At 41.6% G+C, this 15,906-nt stretch overlaps 1 protein-coding gene across 1 annotated transcript in view; it reads left to right on the top strand.

Moving 5' to 3' along the window:
• Positions 1 to 15,906, top strand: part of ccdc88b (coiled-coil domain containing 88B) — a 50,174-nt gene that overhangs the window by 22,659 nt on the left and 11,609 nt on the right. The window contains exons 14-23 of the mRNA XM_080501716.1: positions 293 to 361; positions 1,658 to 2,302; positions 3,209 to 3,388; positions 5,956 to 6,296; positions 6,435 to 6,594; positions 7,336 to 7,686; positions 8,873 to 9,034; positions 9,616 to 9,893; positions 10,123 to 10,266; positions 13,257 to 13,443. Of these exons, the coding sequence (XP_080357842.1) occupies positions 293 to 361; positions 1,658 to 2,302; positions 3,209 to 3,388; positions 5,956 to 6,296; positions 6,435 to 6,594; positions 7,336 to 7,686; positions 8,873 to 9,034; positions 9,616 to 9,893; positions 10,123 to 10,266; positions 13,257 to 13,443 (2,517 nt within the window). The remainder of the gene's footprint in view (positions 1 to 292; positions 362 to 1,657; positions 2,303 to 3,208; positions 3,389 to 5,955; positions 6,297 to 6,434; positions 6,595 to 7,335; positions 7,687 to 8,872; positions 9,035 to 9,615; positions 9,894 to 10,122; positions 10,267 to 13,256; positions 13,444 to 15,906) is intronic.

Here is a 15,906-nt window from a genome sequence, read left to right as displayed (position 1 = left end):
TTGGAATATAAATATTGAAGCAGAGTTGAAGGGTCTTTGATCACACTGATGCAGGAAGGAGACAGCGGAGAGAAGAGATCTACAAATCCAACTCCATTAGACGCAAAGTAGGACATTTATCATAGAGTTTCAATTGTAACGGTGAGAAGAACAATTTCAGTGAATCAAGATTGATAAATTGAAAAAAAAAAGTAGCCCTGGCACATCTGCATCAATTTGAGCGGTTATAGAAGCAAATACAAAGGAAAAAAATAAATGAAGGTGATAAAAATCCATTTCCCTCTCGCTGCAGGCTGATTCTCCGCATGTGAAGGATGAGTTGGCTGGCCTCGAGACGGAGCATGAAAACACACTTCGAGAGGTGAGCAAAGAAAGCCGAACGTCTCAGTGCACCTGGATTTCAGGATTTCAAATCTGTGACATCGCGACACAACACAGACGTGAGCTGAGGGAACAAGAAGCGTCTGACTTAAACACTCATTTCACAGTTTTGTTAAGTTTCTGAATAGGTTTGTTGAACATCATCCGCGGAGAATTAGCTGCACTGGTTGGCAATTTTAGAAAAGTAACGGCTCGTGTGTGTGTGTGGAATGGATTGCCGGAGTCAAATTATCAAAACTCTTACAATTCCCTTTCATATTGCATCGACTCGTCGTTTTCTGTTTTGCTTCATTACTTCCCTCTCGCTGCTTCCATCAGCTGCAGCGCGAAAGACAGAGAAACTACTGTACACGATATGCCTTTTTATATATATATATATATATATAAAAAAAAAAAGCTTTTCATTTCCATGCTGGGGGCGTTTTAAGTTGTCCTTCTGTTCATCCCACTTTCATTAAGGTTGTGTCTCAGTCACGCCTCGAGGGAAATTCATACATTTTCCCGCAAATGTTCTCGTGAAGCGGATAATTTTTTTTCAAAGCCTACACCTGATGCATTTCATTATATTCGGTAAAAGTCGCCTAATTATTCAGATTAGTCCTGCTCCAGTCCAACTGCTCTATATAAATGCAGTAGATCAACGTTCATTTGTAATACCTGGATGTTAGTCGCACTATAAAAAAGTTGATCAGTTCTATATTCTCCTTAGAAGTTTAGTTTTAGTTTGACTCGCACACTCATTTATTGTTTTAGTCATGTAAACAGTGAGTGACATGTTTGTTCTGCCTTTATGATAATAGCAAAACCTCTCAAAAGCTTTGTAAAATACAGTTTGTTTCTATATCCATGGCATTTACACTTCGCCCCTTTTAAATATTTTAAATAATCATGAGATTCACTACACTTGTTTGGTCGCTTCATAAACTGTACAAAGTCAAATCCCAAAATGTACTGCTTGATTTCGTCTTAATTCCATAATATCTTTTTTTTAATTTTAATTTGTATCGCTGCAGGATTAATCTCCGGTTTGTCTGACAAAATCAGAATTAAACCTTTATTCTGGCATTTGGAGCCCCAGGCACTACCTAATGTATCAGTGTGCAATTATTGCACGTGGCATAAACAATCAATATTTTATGAACCAGAATAGTCCGTTGAAGCTCTACATGTTAAAACGCTGTGAATAAAACATTTAATAACAAGTTAATCTATCTTGTGACGAAAAAGAAAGCTTGAAAAAAAAAACCAACACAATTTTTTTAAATATAATTTTCAGTTTCAAAATGTGAAGAATGAAAATGCCACTTTAAAGCAACGCTTGGAGCAGCTGGTGACCAAACTTCAACACCTGGAAGACGCGAGGAAGGAGGGAGGGGGGGAGAAGGTGGAGAGAGGAGTCCAGGGCTCGGAGTCCTGTCGGGGAGAAGGGGAAGGAAGGGTGAGGGTGATGGAGGAGAGAGAGAAACCAGGTGAAATCATCGCGGCTCAGCGGGAAGCCGGTGTGGGTGAGGAGGTCCTACAACGAGGCCAAGCGTGCGAAGAGGAAATCCAGACCAAAAGGAGGGGAAAGGCAGAGGGAGGGTGGGAAGAAATGGAGAAACAAGAAACCGAGGCCACGGAGGAAGTGCAAAGTTCAGCTATTCAGAATCAGCCACCGGGAGACCAACCAGAGACGACAGCTGATCACCAGGCTGCATGTCCTTCATGCGGCCCTGATGTGGAGCATCTGGGGCAGCGCCTCCTGGAGGCCCAGGAGGAGGCTGACAGGCAGGCCGTGGTGGCCCAGGACCTGCGCACCCAGCTGGGGGAGCAGAGCAGGAAAACCTGGGAGGCCGAACAGAGGCTGGTGCTTCTGGAGGCGGAGCTTCAGCGACTGAGGAAATCAGCTGAGAGTCTGGTGGAAGCCCGCAGGCAGATCGAGGTATGGACACATGTATGGCTGGATGGATGAACTAATGCTCGGCACATGAATACATGACTGGTGGATGGCTGGAAAAATGGTTGATAATGTTGTATATTAGATATCAGAAGATTTGTGCTGTAACAAGGTTTTAGTCTGACTTCTGTGTTTTACAATTTTAATACTCAGAGTGACTAAAGAGCGACATAAAATGATGTGGCGGATCGATAAAATGTGATAATATAACAAATGCAATATCCAAACCCTTCAGAATATTTCTAGTGTGACAATAAATCACAGCAAAGATGGATTTCAAAATGACTGATTAAAACAAAGATAAGAAATTCATTACCACTGACAAAACTGTGGAGGTAATAATACACACAAATACTCCAGCAGCATTATTTAGTAAGTCAGATCAATATTAGCTATATGAGTTTACTTTTAAGCATTTTGATTGGTTTATCTGATGCCTTGATGTATAATTTGTGATTTAAATTCGATTCAAAGAAGGGGCCAAACTTGTACTTCAATTTCAGTTTATGTTGAAAACTGTCAGCAGGAAAAAGTGTCATCATGTTGAGCATGTCAGCTAAAAAAAAATAAAAGAAAAGAAAAATCAACAAGGTACCTGGGCTTTCCACAGCTGCTGGGATTCATCTGACCCGCTGTGCACGGGCTGCAGACTCTTTGTATTGCACTGGGAATTAAGTGGGGTATATTGGAAGTGAACCAAATTAACACTCCATCTCTAGAAGCCCGAGAAGTTATTCCTTATGGATTTTACTCTCACATATCAGTCAGATTTTGAGAGAAAGCTGTGAAACCTGGAAGTTGAATTATTATTAACGCAGTCATTTGAGTAATGGATGCAGTCAGACTTCATATAAAACAGTTTTTTGTCGTCGCCCCCCTCCCTTCCCCCAGGTTCTGCAGTCGGAAAGTCTGGTTGTGGAGGAGGAGCTGTGCCGCCTGCGAAGCCAAGCGGAGCTTCACAGGATCCAGACGACGGTCATCGCCACCCTGGAGGGAGAGCGAGCTGCACTGGAGAGAGACAGGGACACGCTACGCAGCACGGTAGACGCCCTGCGCGCCGCCCAGCGCAAGGTTGGAAAGTAGACAGACACACACACGATGTGATGACACCCAACATTTCAGATGTCACTTCAGGGAAGTCTGACGAGGAAGGGTGGATGAAAAAAAATACATGTACAAACCAAATAAAGAAGAAGCAGGCAATCAGATTATTGTGTGATGTGTCTAAATAATTGCATTAGACATGGCTCCCACTTGCCGGATGAATTTCTTTCAACAACTCTGAAAACTAATTATAATATGGCAAGGAGAAAGTGTTCAGCAGGAAGTGGCCTTGACAGCATGAACCGAAATGGATGTTTGGAGCTGTCTGAGTACAAAACATTTTCATACACCCTGCGCCGAGCGAATCAGTCTGATATGAACTGTTTCATTCACACTCTGACAAGAACAGTCTAATCAGAAAGGAACAGGTTAAGGCTTTGGAACGGCTTATTTAGTGCATTCCTCATGATTCAGGCTCAAGGAGAAAACCGACTAAAAGCCACTTTCTTCAGACACCTCACTCCAGCTTGTTCAATGCTGTGTTTAATGTGCTATTTTGCAGTAAAAAAAAAATTGTTTTAAAAATGTTCGGGGCATAGGAGAAAGTGCAAGCTAAGGAAAAGAGCACTGCTAAGTCAGCATTAAAGAAATACCATAAAAGGGATTCATGAATGCCTCCCACTCTACAAGAGCTGTATATAATCCTTCTTTGGATTTTGCAATTGTAGATTGTTGTGTTGTCCACCATCTTTTTAAAAAGAGAAAATGTTGGATTTTTTTGTGTGGATGTATTTCCTTGACATATACCAAGCAAAACAATTCCATATTTTATATTTTAGCTCCATGTAATAGAAGGTGCAATAACTGACGCTGAGAATCGTAGCACATCAGAGGAAGTGATTCGCGTTGTCTTTTATATTTTCTAATCAAAAGATTTCCAGAAAGTAATTTCTTTTTTATTGAAAAGGCACACACTTGAACAACCGAGTACCCGCTATGTTTGATCTTGACAAGTACTGTTACTTCAAATTACGACTAGAATAACTTGAACCTCGGCACCAAATTACAAAGAACAAATTTCACTGTTTGTCGATTTCTTTTATAAAACTTGAAAGGCTTCCACTCAAGGAATAAATCAATTCATAAATGACATTATTGATATTATTTTTTCAAAAACTATGCTTTATAAATTAAACCTAAATAGGGATATACATTACATTCTATTTTTATCCGTTTTGCTTCCATGTTGCTATGCAGGTTTTTTTCTGTACTTCTCTATGAGCATGAGCTGATGGCTCTGTTGTAAATGTTGTATTAAAAGTATTCAATTCAGCATGAAATGTGGAGAAAGCTGCTCCTTTTTCTGTGGAGATGTGTTATCTAGCAGGGAAGTTATTATTTTGATAATCATGTTGATATGATTTGTATGTATCCTTGAGCTCTCATGCATTGTGGTATATATATATATATATATATATATAATATAAGTTCTCCACCACCTTTAGATTTGCTTCTTTGCACTTATATTTCACTACAAATCAATGGCGAATGTATGAAATAAAGCCTTCTGGGGATTCATACAGTCATACAGAACATTCTGATCACACAGTTTTTATCATGTTAATGATTGGGATCAGGCAGCAAGTTTACGTGTTAAAATAGAAAAAAAATTGACAGGTGAATTTGATAAAGGCTACATTTTGATGGTTGGAGGAACATGGCAGGGCTTACCCTGAAAGTGCAGCTCCTGTGGGACGCGCCCAGTACGTCTGCCAGTTAACAGTGACGGGTGAACCAGTGACAGGGTCGTAGCAACGGAGGGTGTCTAATGCATGTGGAGAGTGAAGGCTGTCCTGTGTGGGTCAATCTAATCCAATTCCTCCTGCAAACTGCCATAGAGCTTTAGGTCTGTTCTGATGGAAAACTGTCAGTTTTTCCCTTGTTTTTCTGGGGTGAATTGGGCGTAAAAAGGAAGATGTACACAGTTTCTGGCAGGTGGTTATATTGTTACGACTGGTCGGGGTATTTCTAATATGAGACTTTAACAGAATATATTGAATAGGGGTTTATTTTACTTATCATCATCACTGGACACAACACAATAAAACACCTGCTCCATTGTGCTTCTAGAGGTCAAATCATCCACAGGGTGCTCTTAAGTAAACCTGGCAGAGTCCCAGCAGTACTTCAGTTTGAAGGGCAAACTGTGTTGAGTTTAAAAATAACATGTACTTACAGGGCAGTTGTCTAAAGCCAATTCCTGATATACTATATTATTTTTTTGTTAGGATTTTGTTTTTATGTTAATTCACTTTTTTCACTTTATATTGTTCCATTATTGTCCAATTCAGTACTGCTGGACTCTGGAGCCAGCTCTAGCTGACTATATGGACGGTGTCCAGGTAAACCGTGGACAAGTCGCCAGTCCATCACAGGCCAAACACAGAGAGACAGACAACCCAAACACACCTTCACATTTACATGCAATTTAGATTCACCAACTAACCTCATACCTGAAAGCTCCACACAGCATCCAGGTAACTGAGGGGAAAACATGCAATACGAGCAATAACGAATTGTTTCTTTCTTTTCAGTGCGACCAGTTCGAGATGACCACCCAGACCCTCAGGGCCGAGCTGGAACGACACGGCCGGTCTTTGGACACCTCGCGTCGTCGGGAGGAGGAACTGGAGGCAGAACTACGCGAGGCCACCCTGGAGGTGGAATCCCTGGCCAGGGCGCGGGACCAGGCGCTGCTGGAGGCCTCGCGGTTAGAGCAGGAGAAGGAAGTGTGTCAGTCGGAGCTCGACAGCAAACGTAAGGAGGGCAGGCAGAGAGAGAGGGAGGCGGTGAGGTTAAGGCAGCAGCTGGAGAGCACCACCTCAGCCCTGGAGCACAGCAATCAGAGAGCGCGGGCTCTGGACGCTGAACACAGGTACCTTCACCCGCGTACACACACTTAACCCGATTCACTCAATTAACTTAACTGGACCGCACCATACGTTTATCTGTAATGTCTCTTCATTCAACCTGCGTCTGACCTGACTCTCCTGATGCTGGCTTGTGTGTGCAGACGTGTGTGTCAGCAGCTGTCTGAGTCCAAGGAGCGCTGCACTCAGCTGCAGGACCTGGAGAAAGAGCTCAGCACTCGATTAAGCAGGGTGGAGGAGGGTAAACAGCAGCTGCAGGAGCAACACGTGGAAGTTCAGGCCAAGATTAGCTCACTGTCCCAGGTGAGTGTGCACCATATCGGGGGGTTTTCACTAACAGTAAGCCTCGCCGCAGGGATGGAGGGCAGGTCAACTTAACCCAAATTCTACTTTCTAACATTATGTTGAGAGCTGGAATCATAATTTTATACCCACGCCTGTTCTTAATGTGTAAAGCCATTGTAACACATTTTGATTATGTTTTTGTGCACCTGGAAAATCGAGTTGCTGCTACACAGTTTAGAAAATAAAAGAAAAAAAAGCTCCAAGAACACAACTGCAGGGTTTGTGAAAAAAATTGAGAAACATTTTAGTGTTCAACATTTTATCCCTGCACAGGGACCAAATAATATCCCAAAATTGCAAATTCGACCAAGTAAAGCATGTTTTATTGTAAATGTGCAAAATGCAACATTTCTGAGGGGAATTCGTGACAGGGTGGTTCAAGTTGTCAGCAGAACGTTCTGCAATCGAAATAACACAAGTGAAATGTCAAAAAACGCGAGTCAAAAAGAATCTTATCTTAGATAGAATAAATACTCAGGAACATTGCAGCATAGACAAATACAGGACATTTTAGAAATACATTTTATTTTGTGCTAATATCTTTGGGTTTCCAGTGATTTCTGGTGCTACAAAATAACAGTGTATGAAATCCTCCTCTCCTCACTGCATCGTGCTTAATATTCAGTGATTTCTCTGCGAGGCTGTCAAAACTTGCGGGTGCTGGATGAACTATTGCCCCGCTTTTCTCTCTCTTATCAGAATCTGTCCAGTGAGCAGGCACATTCTCAAAAGCTGGCTACTGAGGTCGAACATCTGAGCCAGAAGCTACAAAGAGCTCAAGCTGAACTGAAGGTGGCAGCCGTCTCTCTCAGTCAGTCCCAGGAGGAAATGGAGTCGCTCTCCCAGCGCCTCCAGAAAAGCGAATCTTTCATTCAGTTGGAAAAAAGACGACGAAGCGCCGACTCGGAATTGTCACACGAGGAGGAGACGCCACCTCCGGATCAAAGCCCCGAAGTGGGCGGAGGTTGTGACCTTTCCGTGACCCCTGAGCTCACAGCAGGAGACACAGAGTGGCGGCTGAGCGAGAGGGTGACGGAGCTGGAAAAAGAGGTCTGTGCCGGGATTTGGTCGTAATTCTGAGAATGATTTGTGGGTTTGTGTGTGTGTGTGTGTGGGGGCTCTGAATCTCATTTGCAGGGTGTCTGCGTGATTCAGTGCAAGCTTATGTGTGAAGGAGATGATCTATGTTATGTTGAGAATCTTGCTCGAGGGATGGTTGACGACTATCAGCTCACAGTGGGCCACTTCCCAGAGTGCAGCACTTTATTTCCAGAACTACTGCTTTATCTCTGCTCATCAGTTTTAAAATGTCACCTCGGCTACTGTTAATCTTCCTTATCTCCTCTGCTGCTCTCTTGATTCGCCTCCTCACTGTTTCTTAGAAACTCTTAGAAACTATCCCCACATCAAGCTGGGAGGGGCGTGCCCACTGACTCCAGTGGGGTTAGAAATTTCATCCAGTGTCAGGATGGCGGCGTGTTGACACGGCCTGGATTTAAAGTTTCAGGTTAGGATACATGAAGTCAGACACAAACAGCTTCAGGCTTCAATTATTCCTTCCACTCATACCGACTTAGTTACAGGAGTGATTGTTGATACTGAAGTTTTTGGATTTGACAGGAGGGAAAGAAAAGAAAAAAAAAATCATCTCATGGAAATTTAAGAATAAACACAGTAGTAAAGTGAATGCACATAGTTACTATGCAGGACTGAGATCAGATAGGAGACTGCTGGCGTGAAAAAGCAGGGAATCTAAAATGCCAGTGGAAGGAAAAAAAGTAGAAATCCCTTGAGTGTAGCAGTATGATCCACTCAGCAATATACTGGTATGAAATGTGAAAGAAACCAAGGAGGAGAAGCAGCACGCTCGAACTGAGCAGTAGACTCTCGAGGCGATGCGAACATGAAATGTGACGTTGAGCTGCCAGAACTCACAAAAGTCTGGCAGTATTTTTAACTGCCAACCACAATCAAGATGATCTCTCCTTCATTTGTCACTGTGTAAGTAGTGGATGTAAACTGCATGAATACGTTTGGAACCTGTAGGTTAGTCAAGGGATGAATCTCCTCTCTGCTCTCAGCCACCGTCTGAGATCTCTCTGAAAAAAATCAGCTACAGATTTGAAATAAGCTCACTCGCAACAGTAGATTCTGAGACGTGTGCCACAGAGGTTAGCACAGCAACTGTGGATGTTCTCGCGGTCTGAAAAATTAAAAGGATCTTCCCCGCCCGCAGAAAGCGGTGGCGGTTGCAGAACAAGAGGCTTTGCTGATGCGGTTGTCTCAGTCCCAGGAGGCATGTGAGCACCTCAAGGAGCAGCTGGAGGCGCTGCGCCGACATTCCATCAGCCTGCAGGACTCCTGCACCCAACTGCAGACACTCAACACACAGCTACAGGTGACCTAACTAAAAAAAAAAAAAAAAAAAATGTTAAAAACTTTGAATGCACAGCAATATTACAAAAATATTTTTCTTAAAAACACCATTCATACTGAAGAGAATTTCAGCAATCATCTCATGCCTCTAGTTATGCAAACATTTGATTTATCGATTCATTTATTGCTTTGCAGGGCTATTTGTTTTCTTATGGAATCACACTGTGGTCGAATTTTATCTGATTAACTTGTTTAAGACAACAAAGATGCATCAGAAGGTGGTGTTTATTCATTCTGTTTTGTTGCCGTGCGATTACGTGCTCTGTAATCTTTTTCTCAGCAAGATAATGAAATCTCCCAAAATGTCAAAGCGTTTCTTTCACGCTCAGGTATTAAATTACCAGAGGCAAAATCTCTCATACATCACTTATTAGATTCACAAAGTGGGATACAGTTGTCCAGAATTCATAATCTTATATAGAAAATAACACAGGTTTGTGAGATGGAGCTGCTTCAGAATTAATCAGAGGTTCTGTTCCATCCTTGATGGTACTTAATATGAGAACAACACTGAGGCCCTCTGGATATTTGGCTCGCACACAGGTGGAGCAGGCCTCTCTGAGCTCGCAGCATGCCGGAGTGCTGTCGCGCTGCAGTGCGAGCGAGGCCCGGTGCGCCGCCCTGGAGGCCGAGGCCAAGGTGTGGGCACGGGACCGCGAGGAGTCCGTGGCCAGGACGGAGGCTCTGCGGCGGGACCACGAGCGGATGACGTCGCTGCAGCAGCGACAGGAGGTGGAGCTGGAGGAGCTGCTGGACAAACACTCCCAGTTGAGGAGCAACTGCCGCGGCTTGGAGGCGCAGCACAGGGAGCTGGAGGGCAGGTGCGAACACTCAACAGCTGCATCCGAGTCGACAAGAAACAACCCAGACGAACTCACTTTTGAGATTCGTGACATATTTTCTGTTGCTGAGACGACTTTCGGTTCTCCCGAAGCGAGCAGGACACGCCAACCGGCCCACCTGACCCGAATCCTTTAACTCGCACTCCGTCTCACATCTGAAGCCTTTCTTTTCTTGGTCGGGCTGAATATTGTGTCTCTTAATCTGAAGGTACAAGGAGCTGCTGGATGGCAAAACCCAGCTGGAGGAGAGGGAGCGAGAGATGAGGATGGAGAGAGAGAAGATGGAGGCAGAGGCCCAGAGGAGGCTGGAGAGAGAACGAGAGCTGGAGAGACTGAGGGAAAACAATGAGAGGTAACGCATCCAGTCGGCTTCATCAGCGCCGCATTCATGAGACGTGATCATCCTGTCACGACGCTCATGTTCATTTCAAAGCGGGGCGCTGCAGCCATGATGCTGCTCCATGAGGCACAGTAAGATATGCAGGGTTGAATGTAAATGTGCTCAGTAATGCACAGAATGCACTTTTTGTTCCTGATTTAGGCCGTTTTGGGCCGAGCAGAGAAAAACAAGGCTACAAGGCAAGCGTCAACAAACCAGGCGGAAGATTTGGATCTCTGTCAGCAATCCTCTCTCAAAGCACCTGCATCTAAAGAGTCATTTCGTGACCGACTGTCCATTGTGTTCTGTCGTTTTATTCATCACCTCACTGAGCGTTTAATCCTCAGACTTAAGATCTGAGGTTGGAAGCTGTGATGAGAGCCTTTGATTATGTTTCCCCTTGATTATGATGATGAGGATTATCATAAGATGTGCCATAATTAGTTAATCATCCGTCATATTCATAATGCAATTGATTTCTGACTGACTGCTGCACATGATGCACTGCCAGTGAAGCCAGTGGTATGGACAAAAAATTGCTATTTATATATACACATGCAGAAATTTAGAATTTAGAAAAGGTTTGAAGGTTGATAGTTTCAGTCACGTTGATGTTTACCCGAATTAAAGACGAGATTTGAATATATACATTTGATAAATTGGTATTCTATTGTTTATCAAATTGACGAGATCAAACTCACAGAGAATTATTGTCAGAATCTGTGACGGTTTGTTCCTCATATTGAGTTTCAGGTCGTTGTTTAGCTCTCCAAATCAGCTCTTTGGTTGCAGAAAAGCTCAAGATGCTAAAAATCGAAACACATATGTCATTGACTGGTGAACAGGTGGCAGAAGTACAGACACTTGTGTAAAGACCTGGTTAAAGCACTTGTATTGATTCAACTTAGCTCATGAAGAAATAAAGATGTACGGTCTTTGAAATGTACTTAAAGTATGAAAGTACAAAACCTTTTGAAAACATTTCTGCTTCACGAGGCAAAGGATTTCTTTTAGCGAGTGCCTGTGGAAAGGTGTGTGTGTGTGTGTGTGTGTGTGTGTGTGTGTGTGTGTGTGTGTGTGCGTACATGACAACATGTGCATATAAATATCTCCGTCTTCACAAAGGCTTGCTTGAAATTTGGGTTTTAAATTCCCTCGATAAGGACTCTCAGGCTCTGTGCCGTTCTGGTCTGCACTGTATTCTTACGTATACAATTTTAAAGTAGCACTTCAGTAAAGCCCAGTGATATATAAACACAACCTTACATGTGAGTTTTCTCTGGTTGCTCTGGTTTCATCCCACAATCCAAATGCATGGCTGTTTCAACGTGCATCCTGGGTTTTGCCCAGAACCGAGGTGTCAAACAAACGGCCCAGAGGGACGAAATCAACCTGCCAGAGGCCTGAATCCGGCCAGCAGAGTGACAGTCCGTCTAACTATGACAAAGGAGACACTGCCTGCAGTCTTTAAATGAAAGGAACTGCTGTTCATAATTTTGTTGACATGAGGTTGTGGGATTTTTGCACGATCAGCAGACAAAGCACAATTGAGACCTGAGAACTGAGCAGCTGATCGCAGTACAATGCTGCATTGAAAGCAGTTGATGAACACATGTCTGTTAAAAGCTACAGAAATCTGAGACATGGAAGGTTTTTTTTAGTATTAATAGAATCACGGTGGCATTTTTGATAGCTCTTTAAAAAAAAAAAGAAAAAAGCTTTATGTACTCATAGGTTTTGTTGAACATACATCAAATCTGAACATTTTCAGGATGCACATGTGTTTTTGCATTATTTATTATCGTACTGTTATTTACAAGTCTGCACTCCCCTTCTATCAAATGGAGCCCCTGAACTAAAATGATTGTGACATCCTTGGTCTGAAAGATGAATGAACGAGGAGATGAAGACCAGGAATTGGAAATGTTTTGCCGCTCTGAATCTCCTCCATCATCAGCATTATCTGATTCACTTCCTGCCATGTGGATAGTAGTTCTCCGAGCATCACATTTAATGGACATCTTTCTTCCCTTGTCAAAACCATTCTTTGTTTTCTGTTATGTTTACTTCCATCCCTGTTTTCATCTTTTCATCTCCATTTTGGTGCAAATACATAAAGTGATCTTTTCTTTTTTCTGGATGTTGTTGTACGTTTGCCTTTTAGGTCCAAATTAATCAAGAGGATTTGCCATGCAGTGATGCAAGAAGCGATTGTAACGTTGTATTGTTTTTCACAAGTTAAGACGCAGTTACCAGATTAAGACATAGTAGATAAATGAAACTACAGACACTCAAATAAAGTCCATATACTTAAAAATTTTACTGCTACAATAGCAGAATATTTGCATGTATTTTCCACCTCAGGTGCGACTGAAGCAGTTCTCGATACAGATTAAACCGCCGAACAGAAACAAAGCTCTAATTGGAGAGTAGATTTCATCCAGTATCGCTCCCAAAAACGTTTTCATGTTTCAAAAAGACAAATTTTCATATTGCCTTTGATAATGATTGAATGATTTGTGAACAATTATCGCTCTGTTTCTTCTCTGTTGGTTGGAAGTAACTGCATATTGGAAGGCTTCCCTCTGGGCTCCTGGAAACGTGTCTTTTTATTTATTTATTTTCGAACCATGCATTGAAGGAAAAATATGTAATCATTAGTTGCAGTGGCTGATTGCTTCAGCGGGGAACCACGCTGCGTCTGCCTCACTTTTAACTTACAGAAAAATGTTACAGTTTAAAAAAAACTAAGTTTTTAATCCACATTGGGAAATAAAATATCCAGTTTATTAGTGGATATTACTCAATTCCCCCCCCAGTGATCGTTAAGAGTTGCATCTCATTCTGTTCTCATTACAGAGAAACAAATATACAGTAATTTCTCCTGTTTCATAAAGACTGAGGACTCAGATGTGCTGTGATGAGCAAATGTGTGTGTGTGTGTGTGTGTGTGTGTGTTGCAGGCTGCAGGCCCAGCAGAGGGAGTGGTTGGCGTCGCAGGCGGAGCTGCTGGCTCAGGGCTCCGTGCTGAGGGCGGAGCTGAGCGCCTCCCAGCTGGAGAGGACCCGGCTGGAGGGCGAGCTCAGCACCCTGAGGGAAACCAACCAGAGCCTGGACCTCAACAGCGCCAGGCTCACCAGCCAGTACCAGGTACACCTGCAAATTATTATTATTGTGTTGGTTAATATTATTATTTTTGTTTTTAATTCAGACCAGGTGACTGTGAAGAGCATGCAAAACAGGATTTGGCTCTTCACAGCAGTGCCACAGAGACACTTAACCCCTCCTAAAAAAAAATAAAACAAAAAAACAAAAAACAAACACATTTATTAATTAAACTAAATTAATAGGAATTCATAGCAGAGTGATTTACATAGATGCTGTCATGCGAAGCACCATTCCTCACATCCTCGTAACATCGGTAACGATTAGTGCTTGGCTGATTCATAATACTTGATATAAAGCCAATTTCAACTTGACACGTCAGAAGATAATGATCTATTAGTTACAAATAGAATCTGAATACCAACCAGCTAATGAGGAGGGCTCATATCTTTTGCCTTGGGAGAAGTTTTAGTCTTCCGTGTAAACTTGGCAAACATTTTTTTTTTTTTTTTTTTAAGTTGTTGCTCGAGGGAATGAAACAGGTGGAAATCGATCTCCTGCAAAAGATTGAAGAAGTCAGTCTGCAGCTCACGGAGCTGCTGACTGAGGGGGAAAAACTTTAAAGGTCTGTTGAAACATCTGAAATAAGTTTGCACAAGAAAAGAGTAATGCAGACTCTTTTGTTTTCTTTTTATGTAGAGTCCTGGTGACAATTTGATTTCACATATTTATGCATTATTGATATTATTCTGTCGGCAATTCTGCTTAATGTGCACAGACCCTAAAGTGCAGGATAATGATCACACATTAGAGAATTTCACAGGAAGGAAGGACAAAGATGAGAAATCAGTGTTAAAATCCCACCAAAATGTTTACGATTGTTTTTGCACAGATTGAAAGATGTTTAATAACTAAAGATAAAAGTTAATTGCCAGGCTAAAATGTACATTTAAATCAGTTCGGACAATCATCTTTGCTCCACGCAAGTTTTATGTGACGAATGAGCGTCATATATGTTATTCAGTGAGATCATACTTATTATTACACAAAAGCTGAATGTTTGAGTCAACAAAGTACGCATCAAACTTCAAGGTGGTGAACACAACAAGGCTTAATTTGAAGCGCAATTGTTTTTCTTCTAAAGAAACCATAGATCTCTAAGTAAAAATTTTAAAATATTTATTTACTTGATTATAGTGTTTACGTCGGAAAATTATATTAAAAGATCAAGTGTGAATTTAAATGCATATAGCTTTAAACCAGTTCTAATAGTGAATCATGAACATTGGCTTGAGCTAAGCAGAAATGCAAAAAGGTGGATTTGTTTCTGTGTTTTCTCAAAATAAAATAGTTATGCACGTGTTAATTTCTTAGAGGCAGGTTTAGTTATTTATAAAAAGGTGTATTTAAAAAATATATATAACATACTCTAAGTCTTCTTAAGCTCAAAAGGTGATAATTCGTTTTTTTTAAAAGTGAGATATCAGCTTTAACACTTTCAGACTTGTTTTAAAAAAAAATTTTTTTACTTTCATTATCTTTGAATAGAAGCATGCAGATGATCTAACAAGCCGCTTCAGGCAGGTTCAACCCCTTTATCTAACACATAATGTAGAAAGAAATCAGTTCAGTGTGAGGTATCCATTTAAATGTAAGAGCTTTTTTTTTTTTTTTTAAATAGAAGTATGATGTGGAACAATGCTGAATACTCCGACAGACCTCATCTATGTCACACATTTTGTGATTCTGTGCTCATTTTCAGTCTGATTTAGAACTCAAATCATGTTATTGTTGACTGAGGTGCTGCTCTCCGTCCCCCAGAGTGGGATACAGCAGGTAGGTAGATTTAGAGCTCAGGATTCAGACACTTAAGCCTCTCATTATATTGTAATTCTCCAGAAAAAATAGAGCTCAGCTTGAAGTCTGGGTGGTCGTCCCATCGGCCTGGTGGGGCGTGAACAGACAAGTCTGAGTGTAAGTGAGACTTGAAGCGATTCTCTTGCGTGCTGAATATCTAATTTTGGAACAGAAAGATCACGTTAAATTTAAATTCTTAAATAAACTTGGAATAATAAAAATCAAAGAGAAGTCAAGATGGCTGTGGAAAAATAACTTAATCATCTATAACATTAATAAGTACATTAAAAAAAAGAAATTCAAATTCAAAATTCTACAATACAAAAGCTCAGAAATTTGATGGGGGGGGGGTTGCAACACTGGTGCAATACTGATTTATATATGTTAATATTTTCAAATATAATTGATAAAAATTGAAATTAAAGCTCCAGAAACTTCTCAGAGAATTGAATATAGTTTGCTATACACAAGGTGTATAGCAGCTTTCCTGTCTTTTTTACTATGTCCATGAGATGTGCTTAAGTCTCGGATGTAAGCTCTGCTATAATACCGAGATCAGAAAGAGCAGCTGAACAAAATTTTCTGTCATCGGTGAGATTTTCAGTCGCTGTCTGTCATTGTGAAGTGTGAGAGAACTCGGACCTCTCGTTC

Source organism: Blennius ocellaris, assembly GCF_963422515.1.
Source record: "Blennius ocellaris genome assembly, chromosome: 9".
Classification (NCBI taxonomy): Eukaryota; Metazoa; Chordata; class Actinopteri; order Blenniiformes; family Blenniidae; genus Blennius; species Blennius ocellaris.
The sequence above is the reverse complement of the archived record's forward strand: the minus strand, read 5'-3'. Positions and strand labels throughout refer to the sequence as shown.